Here is a 16,139-nt window from a genome sequence, read left to right on the forward strand (position 1 = left end):
TGTAATGTTTCTTAATATACAATTGTTAGTTTTACTTTGTTCCCCTTCCAAAGAGCATTCCTTAAAAACTCAAGAGGATTTTGTTGTGGACAAAAGTGTGCAACATAAGAAGCTAAAACAATCTCATCACACCTTGTTTGTCTCATCGTTTAGCACGTACACTTACATTATTATAATGTTCGAAAATGATGGAATCTGTTCTTACAGAGAACACCAAGACATCAAGTTAAAAGCATCAGTGAATCTTGCTCTGAGTTTAGCTTCTGAAGGAAACTTGTTGCTGACGATGGACTGGTTACAAAACTTCTGCCAGAAAAAGGAATTGGATCAGTCAGATGTATACAAATATGTTGTTACCAGTCTGCAAAACATCGGCCAGCAAATGGTGACCTTTAAGGTCAAGGACAAACTTGAAAAGGTCATGGGGTCAAGATCAAGGCCAGGTATGTCCATTTGTGTAGAAATCCACACATTTTTCTGAATTCTGGTTGTTTATTTGGCAATTTAGGCACTTAAAACTAAAAAGAATAGGAGAAGTTGACATTCAACATTGTTTTGTTATACTGATAAAAAATATCTTTATATGATCTTTTAATAATAATACTTTTTGCATTTTAATGTATTCAAGACATGCACATTTGTGCCATGAATGTTCAACAAAAACATTAATTTTAATCAGTTCTGATCACGTCCATGAGTTGACATTTAAAATTAGACAAATAATACATTGAAGGATTTTGAAGTATTACAGAAACATGCGCAGTCGCTTGCGAGACTTTCAAGGTCAGTTAAACCATGTTGATGTTCATAAGATTCTTAATTCATGCAATTAAATTGCTAGATTTTACGCTGGATTTACAATGGAATCTCCAGCTTCTAGAGAGGCTGCTGTTTGCCAGCACGTTTGAGGACATCAGTCTGGTACGAAGGAAGCTGGTCACCCTTTTCAACAGGTAGACCTTTAGATGCAGCACATGCTTTAGTTTTAACAAATTTATTTTAGTTTGATTGCATTTAAAGAACTTACCAATTATTTGAAACGCTCACAAGTCCTTTTCCTGGGCCTAGAACCAGTACTTAGTGTCTCTGGGGTGAACTAAAGAACACTCCCACAGGAGAGATCGAACCCGTGACCTCCCAGTCGCTAGGCGGACACCATATATATATAATACCATGGCAACCTGGGCAACCTGCCGATGCTTTTCTGTGCACTGTTGTGCTATTTTGCTAAGTATCATTATTTTTTATGTCCCCCACTATAGTAGTGGGGGACATATTGTTTTTGCCCTGTCTGTCTGTCTGTTGGTCTGTTGGTCTGTTTGCGCCAACTTAAACATTTTGCAATAACTTTTGCTATATTGAAGATAGCAACTTCATATTTGGCATGCATGTGTATCTTATGAAGCTGCACATTTGAGTGGTGAAAGGTCAAGGTCAAGGTCATCCTTCAAGGTCAGAGGCCAAATATATGTGGCCAAAATCGCTCATTTTATGAATACTTTTGCAATATTGAAGATAGCAACTTGATATTTGGCATGCATGTGTATCTTATGGAGCTGCACATTTGAGTGTTGAAAGGTCAAGGTCATCCTTCAAGGTCAGAGGTCAAATATATGTGGCCAAAATCGCTTATTTTATGAATACTTTTGCAATATTGAAGATAGCAACTTGATATTTGGCATGCATGTGTATCTCATGGAGCTGCACATTTTGAGTGGTGAAAGGTCAAGGTCATCCTTCAAGGTCAGAGGTCAAATATATGTGGCCCAAATAGCTTATTTTATGAATACTTTTGCAATATTGAAGATAGCAACTTGATATTTGGCATGCATGTGTATATTATGCAGCTGCACATTTTGAGTGGTGAAAGGTCAAGGTCATCCTTCACAAGGTCAAGGTCATCCTTCACAAGGTCAAGGTCATATATAGGGGGACATTGTGTTTCACAAACACATCTTGTTTTGTTTTCTCTATTTCTTCCCCCGGATCGAATGATCTCAAGTTGTTTCTAAGCAGGGACATAAACTTATATGAAAAAATTATGTCAAATGGTGAAATGAAATCTTTGAATACTTATTTTGATATTTGATGACTTCCCTGGCTTCTATTACAAAGCTCAGAATGGTCAATTTTTATAAACAAACACTTTTTAATTGTAAGTCAAAGTGGAATCATTATGCACTGTCGACTTATTAACTGTCTAAAAAAAAATCATGCCTCAAACTTAATTGAAAAAAACAAAGTATTTCAGCACTTATTAAAAATATTTTGAGACATTCTATTTCTAGTCTATTTCATTGTTTGTTGCAGACTTCACTGCCAACAGAGGATACAGGTGGACCTGTGTCTGCTGCAGAAACATGTAGACAGAATGCAAGCTGCTCTGCAAAAAGGTAGTAACCCTTTCCCACTCACAAACAAAGCGAAAATGGCTATATGCAACCAGTGTTAAACCAGAACAGTCTGAAAGCAACAGTTTTATGTTGTTTAATGCTCATCAGTATCTTATGGTTTGAAATGAAGGCTTTAAAACTTTAATCTTGTTAGAAAGGTCTTAAATTTAATTTAATTTTTATTTGGGACTACAAACGCGTCAACATACGTATCTGAGTGGTAAATTATTTTAGTCAACTTAGTCATGGCAGGTATTAGTTACATTTGTGGTATAGCTGTTAATTAAGGCTTGATTGCTATAAACACCCAAGGATCATTCGGGCACATATGGGTCCTTTTCCTGGGTTTCCAGACCACAAGATTCAATTTCTACACTTTTAGCCCTTCAGACTGCGGCATGCTAAATATGTTTTGTAACTGGTGAAGTTCGGATGGCGGATTAATTATTAAATTACTTTCATAGACGTTGTTCTTAAGGTACAATGTCTGAGATCATGAAAATGTTTTTAAGTAGTAACTGTTGTCAGTTAACCCTTTCCCCCATAAGAAGCAAAGTATAAATATTTTTTGCAACCAGCAAAAAAAAACAACAACAGGTTTTATGCTGTTTTTATGCTGTTTCAGTTTGCTTCTCATCAGTATCTAAGGGTTGGAAATGAAGCCTCAAAAACTTAAATCTAGTAAGAAAGGTATTTAATTTAATGTAACTTTCTAAGCGACCACAAATTCATCAAATTATGTATCTTAGTGGTAAAGGGTTGAAGTCTGAGAGGATTCAGATTTCAGATAGCCCAGCCTGTTTTATCCTATGACAAATGTATTTGATGATTGACTTGTTTGCTCATAACAAATACAAAATGTACCCACCCTCTTGGAGAACCGGGTTTAGTGCGTGTGCATTAACCCTTTCAGTGCGGGAACCAAATTTTAAAGGCCTTTGCAAACAGTTTGGATCCAGATGAGACGCCACAGAACGTGGCGTCTCATCAGAATCCAAACTGTTTGCTATTCTGATAGTATTCTTTGAAAAAAAAAAAGAAGAAAATGCTTATATAACAAATAAGCAGACGACATTTTAGCAGACGACAGATTTCCCAGCATGCAAAGGGTTAAGTGTTGTCTCTGATTAGCCTGTGCAGTATGCACTCTCTGTTTATTGTAATTTTAATAGCTTAATTACGTTACCTGATATCATATGCTATTTACTCCGATAGGATCGTAATTCATCCGGAATTTTCCGTCCGAGGAATCCCACACTTTTCATAAACACGTCAGGTAGGTCAGAACAGTCACATAGTGCCGTGTAGCCGTACAACCAAAACGGGACATTACCCAGAATTCACTCTTATTCCGGATGGCGATATACAAAGGCCAACATTTTTGTTATTAACTTAATTGTTGCTTCTGTTTCGCTGGATTCTTCTGTTTAACAGAATACAAAAGTTTTTGTATTGCGTTAAAACATTCTACGTATATATATCCGTGTATTTCTGTATTGTTTTGTGTATTTGTTTGTTTGTTCAAGGCAAAATATGCCTCAAACACGTGGCTCATGCGGACACATAAGGGCAGCATGGGACAACCATGGTAGCTGCCTGTCGTGTGCAGGATGTACCCAGGATAACTGCTGCCCTTTCTGTGAGCATTGGTCTGCAGATACCTGGGCCATCAAGCGTCGACCCTTCAAGAGTCGTGGACGCAACAAGAATAGTTCAGATCAAAGTAGGGAAAGTTCCTTGTGTCGTGACTTTTCACCACGCGATCTTGACCATATGCCACCAGTAGCTGCCAGGCATCGGTCCTTACACCGTGACAACACCGGACAAAATTTGCCCGGTCCGTTCATCGGGAATGACCAGTTGAATGACTCGGCATCAGATCAAAGTAGGGAAAGTTCCGTGTGTCGGGACTTTTCACCACACGATCTTGACCATATGCCACCAGTAGCTGCCAGGCATCGGTCCTTACCCCGTGACGACACCGGACAAAATTTGCCCGGTCCGTTCATCGGGAATGACCGGTCCGGAGACTTCACCCGTCACCGGTCAACATTGACCGGTCCGGTCACCGGTCATGCTATGACCGGTCACGGGTTATGCTATGACCGGTCCGGTCAACCGGTCACCGGTCATTGACTGGTCCGGTCACCGGTCATGCTATGACTGGTCCGGTCAACCGGTCACCGGTCATTGACCGGTCCGGTCACTGGTCATGTAATGACCGATCCGGTCACCGGGTACCGGTCTGTGCCACAGACCGTTCCGGTCACCGTAGATGTTGACACTACCTTGTCAGTACTCCACAAAGGTAGACGCAGCCGCGTTTCTACTGTGAGTCACAGACGTAAACGTGTAGTGTCTGATGTTTCCGGCTACTCCTCCACCTCGGGCTCGTCGTCGTATGACTCATCGTCTACTTCAAATAGCCCTCATCATTATCGGAGGGGACGTCGTTCACGCGCACCGAGTGTTTCTCGGCGTAGATTGCCTCGTAAAGAGCGATCACGCCAGCGCTCGGGGAGACGTTCGATCAGGAAACATCATTCCCAGCGCCGCCGAACAGTGTCTCGGCATCGCAGGGATAAGGGACATAGACCTTCCTCTATTAGGCGCTCTCGGACTCCAAGGTCCCCTAGTCGATCCTTCTCTGAGGAATCTATTGACACCCTTCCACATGTGTCGGCCTCTATTTTGGCCTCAACACACACTTCAGCCGTTCCTTCAACCACTGAGCATAATTTGTATTCAAACACTAGTTTGCATACATATCAGGCTCAAGGTACAGGGGTTAATCTAACCACTTCGGCTGCGTTTTCAGCCCCAAGGGTCTCTTCCACATTGCATAGAAGTATACCCCGGGCTGCCGCTACACCATCAAATCCCAATACTTTGTGGATCCAACAGTCGCCGGGAATCTTTGTCCCTTTTTCGACTGATCCTTTACCAGCGACCTCTGGTATTCAAAGTGAGTCTGCTGACTTGATCTCTGAGAGACCTAACTCACCAGCTATATCTTTGATGGTGCCGGAAAACGATTCTCTCATGATAGAAGGGAATGAATCTATTATTCCTACTTCTATATCCACCGGTTTCAATCAATCCAATGCTCCCGCAGACGGTTCGATTGAGGCGGGTTCGGAGTCTAATGAGGCCGAACTTTATTATTTGGCCTCCATCATTCAGGTATACGAACTTATGTTCAATACCTTAGATGAGGACTTCTGCCCCCGCCCTTCCTTGTCTCTCACAGGATCTGCGGTTACCGTTACAGAACAGGTAGCACGCCGACGAGAGCCCGGCAGGATAAGTAAGGCTACTTTCCGAGTGGATCTATGCCTTCCTATTGGCTCTTCCACAATGGCTGTTTTCCAGTCACTTGAACCAGCCAATAAGCCTTCGCCATCTCCATGGAAAGCCCCTAAGGAGCTGACGGAGCCTAAACAGATGGACGGCGGGAAAAGCTATAAGGCCCCGGTACCCGACCCTGCTACCGGTTTGGACCTTTCCAAACTTCCGGTTCCTGATGCTGACATTAGTAAGCTGTCACTTACAATGCCTTCATCATCTACCCATACATCAGTCCCTCTTTCCCTGTTGGAAAATTGGGAGCTGAGAGAACGCCGTTCCATAGGTCTGGCTAACCAGCTAGATCTCATGGCAGCCACAGCCTTAGACTTGGTTTGGGAGCTCTCTGATTTAATCCCAGAGGAGCTCCGGGCCTTGTTGATACATCTTTCACGTACTACGCAGTGTTTATCTCACAATGCTGCGTCGTCTATGTCTGAGATGTTAAGACTTAGGAGAGACCTCATCCTCTCTTCCTTGCCCAATAATTTCCTTTTGGAAACAGGCGTAAACTCCCTTCGAACTGCTCCACTAACAGCAGAGTCTCTTTTCGGAGGGAGGATACAGTCGGCACTTACTGCTGATTGTGAAGATCAGATACATGCCTCCTTAGCTAGGAGCAACTCTGGCCAGCGCCCTGTGGTTTTTAAGCGCCCTGCTTCTAAGCCCCAAGGAGCCCCACCGGCCAAGAACGCTAAAAGGGACAGTTTCCCTACTAAGCGTCTGTCTGCTCCACGTCAGCCCACAAATAGGCCTCCTTTTCAGAACAGTACAACTTCCTATCGGAAGCCTTCTGTAAACCAAAATTGGAGTAAGGGCAAACCCAATGCAGACAAGAAGTCATTTAATCCTTCTTCCGGCAAGGGTGGACCTCCTAAAGGTCAGCCCTAGGTCATACCCCTTTCTACTACCTCTGATGCCGGAGGTACCAGTCGGGGCCAGACTTATGCACTTCGCAAAATCAATGGCTCCAAATAACTTCGGACGCGTGGGTTCATTCTCTTGTCACACAAGGCCTCACTTTTCAATTCGAAAAAAGGCCCCCACTCTCTCGCGTCCCAATAGATCTGGTATCTCCGCATCCACAACTTCCAGACTCCATTCTCGGACTCCTGGGAAAACAGGCGGTAGAAAGGGTTCACGACCCTTGTTCTCCAGGATTTTACAGTCGCCTTTTCCTTGTTCAAAAGAAAAGCGGCTCCTGGAGACCAGTCATAGACTTAAAAGTGTTCAACACGTTTCTAGTCAAATCTACTTTCAAGATGGAGACTCCTGCCTTCATTCGGCGCTCCATCAAACCTATCCACTGGGGGGTTTCCTTGGACCTGGAAGATGCATACTTCCATGTTCCTATCCATCCCAACTACCGGAAGTACCTGCGCTTCTCCTTTCGAGGCCAGGTCTACCACTTTCGGGCGATGCCCTTTGGATTGGCCACAGCTTTACGAGTTTTCACCAAACTCATGGCCGCAGTGAGCGCACACCTCCGATTACACGGGGTTCAACTGCTTCAGTATTTCGACGATTGGCTCTTACACCAGCTTGATCGTCAACTGCTTCTGCTTCACCTAGAGTTCTCTTGGAAGGAGCTCCTCTCTTTAGGACTCCTTCTCAATGTAGCCAAGTCTGACCCACATCAATCGGGTCAGGGTCTCACTGCAACGTATATCAGACCTCCTTTTGAAGGTCAGATGGGTGCTGTCCCAATCTCATATCACAGCTCAAGATTTCCTCTGACTCAACGGTATCCTGAGCTCTGTATCAGACTTCGTGCAGTTGGGATGTCTCTTCCTACGTCCTCTTCAGCACTATCTCTCAGCTTGATGGAAATGGTCTCCAGACAATCTGCTAACACAGATTCCCATCCTTCCGTCCTTAGTCCCCCACCTTCTATGGTGGCTAGACGAGGAGACCCTGTTGGCAGGAGTACCGCTTCTTCCCCCGCAACCGTCTTTACATCTCATAACGGATGCGAGCAGGGAAGGTTGGGGCACTCACCTGGAACCCCGCAGCCTGACATTATCAGGATTGTGGTCTCCTCAGGAGTCTCTCCTGCACATAAACAATCTCTAAATGCGAGCAGTCTTCCTAGCTGTTTCTCAATTCCAATCACATCTTCGGGACTCCTGTGTGATGGTATCGACAGACAACACATCAGTCGTGGCTTACATCCAGAAACAGGGCGGTACACACTCTCACTCCCTGTATCTGGAAACAATGAAATTACTTGTTCTTTGCAAGAGCCTAAACGTCTCTCTCTTGTCCAAACACATACCAGGTCGTCTCAACGCCCTGGCGGACGGTTTGTCTCGCAAACACCAGTTACTTCCATCGGAGTGGACACTTCATCAGGAAGTGGCCAATCAGATATTCCTCACATTCGGTTATCCACTGGTCGACCTGTTTGCGACCAGAGACAACCACAGACTTCCTCTGTATGTGAGTCCAGTGTACGAACCAGCAGCGTGGGCGGTAGACGCGCTTTCGTTCGATTGGGATCAACTGGACGCTTACGCTTATCCCCCACCCATTCTAATTCCCCAAATCTTAGGGAAAATCAGTGTGAGCTCTTGCCGGATCCTCCTGATAGCCCCTTGGTGGCCCAGGAGATCCTGGTTCAACGACCTTCTCGGTCTCCTGTGCGAATTTCCCAGGGAAATCCCGCACAGGTCCGATCTCAGAGAGGCAGACTTCACTTGGATCCAGACATGTTCCACTTACACATCTGGCCGTTATCAGGCAATCCCTGCAGAAGAAACGCTTTTCTGTCAGGGCTTCAACGCTCGTTGCCTCTGCAAGGAGAAAGTCCACCAGAGCAGTCTATGATGCTCGCTGGAAACTCTTCTCTAATTGGTGTGTTCGAGGGAAAATTGATCCCCTCAATCCCTCTGCTAGACGCATAGCGGATTTTCTAATCTATCTCTTTGATGATAAGAAACTTTCTCTTAGCTCCATCAAAGGATACAGATCTGTGCTTTCGCATACCTTGGCTTTTCGTAAGTCATCACAAGTGTGTGCTGACCCAGCCATTTCGGAACTGATCCGAGCCATGGAACTTAAACGTCCTGTGTCTTGTTCTCTTACCCCCAAATGGGATTTGGCTTGTGTTCTTGGATGGCTTATTAAAGCTCCCTATGAACCCCTTAATCAGGCTTCTTACAGTTCCTAACCTGGAAGACCATTTTCCTTATTTCCATGGCTTCATCCAAACGTAGAAGTGAAATTCATGCTCTTTCTATGGAAGAAAGCCATCTTCGTTTTGATTCCTCCGATGGCTCTGTCACCTTGTTGTGTCAGCCAGGATTCCTTGCTAAAAATCAACTCCCCTCAATGGCTTCTAAACCCTTCAAGGTCCCAAGTCTTTCTAGAACTTGTGTAATGAAGATGAAGATAGACTCCTCTGCCCTGTCAGGTCTTTGAAGTTCTATCTTAGTAGAGTTAAGTCTATTCGAGGTTCTCGCAAGAGACTCTACATTCCCTTAAAAGGGGGGGGGCGATGTGTCTGCGGCTTCTATTTCCCGTTGGGTAGCCTCGACTATAAAAAGGGCTTACTCTTCTCTTTCTTCAAGGGATTCATCCCTTTTTAAGATTAGAACGCATGAATTACGAGCAATGTCGGCTTCGTGGGCATATATTAATCATACCCCACTCTCTGACGTGCTTCAAGCTGCTTTCTGGAGGAATCAGACCACGTTTTCATCTTTTTATCTTCGTTCTCTGGAGTGCCAACAGGACAACTTGTATTTTTGGGCCCCCTTGTGGTTGCACAAATGGTAGTATCTTCTACGGCATAGGTATATTACGCTTATCTGTGAATTAAGTTAATACCGTAATAACGAAGATTAGCTGAGAACCCGAGATATGGGTTCCGCTGTGATGGGGAGATTTTCGCGAACCTTCCCGCCTCAGCTGCAAATTCAGCATATGATATCAGGTAACGTAATTAAGCTATTAAAACAAATTTTTCTAGTAAAATTCATTTTAATTAGTAATTACTTACCTGATATCGGTAAGTCCCACCTCCCACCCCACTCTTCGTCTAATATTTCATATTTTTTATTGGAATAAGAGTGGATTCTGGGTAATGTCCCGTTTTGGTTGTACGGCTACACGGCACTATGTGACCGTTCTGACCTACCTGACGGGTTTATGAAAAGTGTGGGATTCCTCGGACGGAAAATTCCGGATGAATTATGATCCTATCGGAGAAAATAGCATATGATATCAGGTAAGTAATTACTAATTAAAATGAATATTACTAGAAAAATTTTTTTTAGTTTAAAGGAAGTCTTTTGTTGGCGAAAATCCAGTTTAGGTGAAAAGTGTTGTCCTCAATTAGCCTGTATTGACTGAACATGCAAATCTGGGATGAAACTTTATGTATATGCATTAATCCCCATTGTCCCAGAACCAGGTTCAGTAATGATGAATATGCTCCCTGATTTAGGAAATATTGGAAGGATATTGGAAGAATAAAATTGAGGTGGAAGCTTAGTAATAACTGGTCAAGTACTAATAGCCAAAAGAAATTTCCAGTAAAATCTATCTGATATTGTTTAAACACTGTTTAATGAAATGAGACTGCAGCTGAATGTAGGTTAGGGTTTCTTTTTACAATTTCATTAATCTTCCAGGATGATAGAATGTAGAGAGGAGTATGAAATGCCCTGGGATGATTCAATGTAGAGTGAAGTAATATATGACCCAGGATGATAAAATAAATGTAGTGTCGAGTATTAAATGACCTGGGATGATACAATGTAGAGCGAAGTATTAAATGACGCCAGGCTTGAGGTCACTTCATTACACCATGTTTGTCTAATCGGGAACAAATTAACAAAGATGAAAATTTCTTGTGAAATTACCAAGATAAATGAAGCTTTCATTCTTCCAAATATTTAAGATATACTGAATTGCAAATTCATTTAAACAAGAAATGTGTTTGTCAGAAACACAATGCCCCCTATTGCGCTGCTTTGAAGCCATATATTTTACCCTTGACCTTGAAGGATGACCATGACCTTTCAACATTCAAAATGTGCAGCTCCATGAGATACATGCATGCCAAATATCAAGTTTGGGCAGATGTTAAAGTTTTCGGACGGACGCACAGACTGACAGAGGGACTGACGGACAGTTCAACTGCTATATGCAACCCTATCGGGGGCATAAAAATAGTTTATTGTGTGCAAATTCCTTACTGATTTTTAAAGAAGATCTTTAGTATATGACCATTATGTGTCTAATTTAAAGGAATGATTATCCCAGATTATAACAGCAGATTTAAAAAAAAGAAAATTCAAGTAAAAGTGATTGAAAATTATGAGTAGCAATTACATGTTATCGTTTTTATTACTTTCAATGCAATGCTGAAACCATAAGAGGCTTCACTTGTGTTGAATGTCTAAACAGGTTGAATGTCTAAACATGCACACTATTAAAGGGAAATCCCCAGCCTAGTTGGACATAACAAACGCAAACAAAAGCAAGAAAACATTTTATTGTTATGTATACTTATTAGGAACAGCTAAACATTTCCAGAATGTTTCTGCAATCAAGGCAAGATTGATTATTTTTGTATTGTACAGGTTCTTCAGTTATTGTTCCATCAGAAGTCTACTCCTTGAAAAATTGTTTTGTAACTGATATTAATTGTGTTATGTTAATCGGAAATTGCTTTAAGTGCTTTAAACAAGAACAGATGCACCCAACACAGGTTGTGGGAATAAGGGGCTTTAATTACTCATGTGTGTAAAGTACCGTCCCAGATTAGACCTTGAAGTCTGTATGGGCTAATCAGTAAAAAACCTCCTTTTTAACTCTTTCAGTGCTGAAACTGAATTTTGATGGCCTTTGCAAACAATTTGGATCCAGATGAGACGCCACAGAACGTGGCGTCTCATCAGGATCCAAACTGTTTGTTATTCTGATAGTATTCTTTGAAAAAAACGAAGAAAATGCTAATTTTAGAAATTCAGCAGACAACATTTTAACAGACGACAAATTTCCAAGCATGCAAAGGGTTCAAGAATTTTTGTGTAAATGGAGTATCTTTTTAGCAAAATCCAGTTTTGTTGTGTTTCCCAGATTAGCCAGCGCAGCCTTGCACTTGCATTAAACCCCATTTTACCAGAGAGAGGCTCATTTCTTAGCACTCGTCGCTTAGCAACAGTCAATTTTTCTGTGACACAAGGACCAATTATAATCCCCAAAAATACCTACTGATGACCTTGGCAAGTCCAATAAACAAAACAAAGAAAATAGTTATGCTACATGGTTCTGTCATTAATTTTTTCAATGATTCCATGTTATTGAAACAGCTATTGCAGCCATTTGAAGTGAATGCAGAATAAGGTAAAAGGAATTAGTTTGTTGTAAAGATTGTTATCTTAGTTCAAAAAGAGACTTAAAAAAACAATTTAAAAAACAAAAACATCAATGCATGTGATTTATACTTTTTTTTTATTGAATATACCCATTATTGCAGCATCAACAACTGGTTTAATTGTAAAAGTTATCATGAAAATCAACTTTTATATTAGGTCCTGAATTGCAGAATCGTTGACAGATGGGATTATTAATGTGTTTTCACGGAGAACAAGCAAATATCTTCTGTCAAGAAATTGGAATTATTGATATTACATGTACTGATACCAAACAAACAGTGTTTCTTGGAAGGGAAGGAAATGAAAAATATGACACTCAGCTGATTTATTTATCATTCAAACAAATGTATTTATTTCTTCAAAACATGAATTTCATTAATATTGAAGTATTTTAGAAACAACATCGAGGCATATGATGTGTTTCCTTGTACAGAACGTATAGGTATACAGTGTGTGGTGTTTTTTTGCGAAGTAGGCCGCAGTTGAAATCTAAAAAAAGTGTCTCTTTTTCCCAAAAATTCTCCCTATCCAGCTCTACATGTTGAACCTGAGGAATAATTATATTGAAAAAGCTTTTATTCTCAATTTTAAAGTATTTTTTATAATAAAAAAACAGCCCCAATTTCCCAATTTCAGTCTCAATGATGCAATTTTTCTTATCACAAGAGGCCCCAAAAAGGTGAGCAAACAAAAACAATGAGTACGATATTTCTTTCTTATTAATTAAGTTAATTTAATACAATATTAACTTATGAACAGACCCATTAACATTTTTTAAATAAATTAAATGGATTTTAAGTTGAATTGTTTGGCCTCTGTTATTATTTTTTTCAATAAAATCCATGTTTTATGCAAATCCTTTGAATAATACTAACATTTTAATCTTAAACTCCATCAATAACCATTCAGACAGACAGAATCATGAGAATGTTTTCCTGTAACATATTATATACTTCAAGTGCTCCTTGGTCATTGTTTATGAAAGTTCTGTATTAAAAATTATAAATATGGCCTGTGCTTTGCAGTTTTTGAATGGTATATTTTATGCATGGTTGTTTAACTTTATTATAAAATTTGTGTAATTTCTTAGCAACAGAAATTATTTTAAAAATGATAAAACAATTTTGAATTTGGACAAAGACTGTATCTTTGTAACTTATCGTACAACAAAAAGCAAAAGCATACATATTTAAGATGTTCTTTATCATAAGTTACTGTCAAGCTGTAAAAAAAATGTCACAAGAAAAACAGGTTCTAGCGGCTACAAAATCCTGTCATTAACATCTGGTCTGTCCTTTCGAGTATTTGTGCCTAACATTGGTTTTCATTAACTAAACTTCCTTCTGGCTACAGATTAGAAATAAAGGAGGTCTAAAAATATGAGTGAGTTCGATACTTGAGCATGCATGTTATTTTAGGTCTTAAATGAAGTGCTGGTACAAATTAAGGGTTAAGCACGAAACTGATGTATATCCATTATATTTCTATATAACATACAATAGTTAAGCACTTAGCACTCATTACCTGAAATTCACTCAAATTTTACTGAATTAAGTGATATTAGTAAGACCTATGTTACACAAATAATGCCATTTTGATTATGTAATGTATTAAACTGAACTAAGTGAAATAAGATAAATATTATATGGTGTGCCATTACGAAAAATAAGCTTATGTGAATAGTTCTTTCTTTTGCAGAATCTTTTCATACCCCTATAATCAAAGCCTGTCCAAATGTATTAAGTTATTATATAGCGTCTTTCTCACCATTTTAGGAATGGGCATCATCATTTGCCCTTTTGATAGTGAAGATCACATAGTTTTGACTAAAATTATTGAATTTAGATTTTTTTAGTTTGATTGTATTGTATAAAATGGAGAATATATGTTGGGTTTGTTGAATTTTTTTTTTGCTAATTAAGGTTCAAATCAAACAGTTGGATTGTGTTATTAACTGATATTTCAGCATTGGTTTTTTTGTGTATTTTAATTGGTTATATTAGGCAGTCATTTAAGGGGGATTTAGAATGGGAATGGATTGGGAAAATATATGTGTATTGATACACATGAGGTTTCTTTGGGTGATCTATGATTGGCACCATGGGAAAATGATGGAGGGGACGGTTCAGGCAAACTATCTATACTTTTTCTGTTTGTTATGTGTTCCTATGAATAATATTGACAGACAGACAGTTTATTCAGACTTATACACAAGTACATATTCTTCATACTCAAATATGCACATTATATAAGCTATAGTGTATCGCAACTGCTCAACAAAGATTTGACTAAAGAGGAGTTATCGATGTTGTTTTAAGTGTCCTGTAAAATGATTATAGTATTAAATTACAATATTTTATCATTGGAACTTACTTTCATGTTAAAGTTGTGATTTATTTGTTATTACAATTAGATTCCAGATTGATTAAGTATATTAGTAGATCATTATTTATACTCTATATGTACATGTTTTGGTAAGATGAGCTGAAAATAATTGTTGACATTGCAATCATCCAGCCCTTTAAAATGAAAATATATCTCAAAAGTTCTTACCTTTTTTACCTGCCACCCTTTTGCCCAGCCATTATGAATAAAAAAATCTTTAAAAAAGTGTTAACAACTTTTATCTTCCATATGTTTATCCAGCCATTTCAAATTAAAAAAAATCCATAGCAAAAGTCCTTACCACTTTTATATCACCCTTCCCTTATAAAGAAAGACACCAATCATCCTGCACCATATATATATATCCCACTATATACCTACAGGTCATGCAGTCTTCTGGAGTCATTATCCCACATCGAAAAATTGTCCCAGTTATCGACACTTGTTGCAAATTGAGATTTTGTCTTTTTAAACACAGCAAGTAATTACCGTATAACTTATGTAAATATTACTGTCTATTTGATCACGATCGTAATGAGCAAACTATCGGAATATTCCCCAGTGGTCCACATTTTCATTGATATTGTTATACTGGCAAGATATCAGATGGGAGGAAAAGATGATTGAGTATCATTCGTGCATATGATCTAATTAGAGAAACAGGGTGAGGACATTTGGGGAAAAATGTGAAAGCTGCTTATTTTGATAATAAGTTGAGACGTTAAGGAATCTATGCAAATTGCTCTTTGATTTAATCATTTGGATGTGGAAATCACTTTTCAGATGTCATATTCAATAAATTGGAGGATCTGTTGAATAAAAAAGACCACAATTTTCTTAAAAGCTTATCTTCACCTGTTTTATTGAAACAAATAATACTACCACTGTTGTCTTTGCTTCAGATTTTTTTAGTTGCCCCCTACAGAAAACAATCTACACCCAATTTATTGTCCAAGAAATGTTGGTGTTATCTATCTGTCAGTCCGTCCGTCAGTTCGTCCATCTGTCACACATTTTTTAGGGCTATATACTTCATTAAATTTCATAGATGTATAGATGTAAATGAGCAGGAGGCCGGGTATAACATTTCCAAGAATTTGCTTTTTGAAAATTTGTCCCAGCGTGTGCTGTCTAGCAAGTTTACTTCAGGCAACTCACTCAAGGTCTTCATAGAATGCAGCCCTTTCCATTGAAGACCTCATAAATGTTGAACTACTTACATATTGTTTTGAAGTGCTATGTCTACCTATGAAGTTTTGAATGCATGTGTGTGGCAAGGAATGGTATGACTGGGTAAAGCCAATGAGAGAAAGTAGATGATTGATAGTGGTCATTAGTGGAGACACGTTACTGCTGGTCTCAAACGATTGACGATTATTTTACGCTTTATAAATATGGTATTGGTTTGTTTATAGGGCAATATTTGTCCAGTGTGAGAAATAGGATGATTAATTGCCATTCCAATAAATAGTTGCTGAACAGTTTGATGAAACTTTGAAGATGATCCTTCAGATATAATGCCACGTAAGATTCTGTTCTGAGATTGGGACTACTTCTAGCTACATATATATTAAATATCCGGTTTTTATAATGGTTTTGGTTCTGTGTCAGGCTCTACCATATGAAGTAA

The 16,139-nt window shown here is 39.6% G+C and overlaps 1 protein-coding gene across 1 annotated transcript in view; it reads left to right on the plus strand.

Annotated features, from left to right (window-relative positions):
• Positions 1-16,139, plus strand: part of LOC127852617 (midasin-like) — a 99,092-nt gene that overhangs the window by 65,923 nt on the left and 17,030 nt on the right. The window contains exons 46-48 of the mRNA XM_052386568.1: positions 208-443; positions 842-953; positions 2,311-2,393. Coding sequence (XP_052242528.1) covers positions 208-443; positions 842-953; positions 2,311-2,393 — 431 coding nt within the window. The remainder of the gene's footprint in view (positions 1-207; positions 444-841; positions 954-2,310; positions 2,394-16,139) is intronic.

This window comes from Dreissena polymorpha, chromosome 12, assembly GCF_020536995.1.
Source record: "Dreissena polymorpha isolate Duluth1 chromosome 12, UMN_Dpol_1.0, whole genome shotgun sequence".
In the NCBI taxonomy this organism is placed as follows: domain Eukaryota; kingdom Metazoa; phylum Mollusca; class Bivalvia; order Myida; family Dreissenidae; genus Dreissena; species Dreissena polymorpha.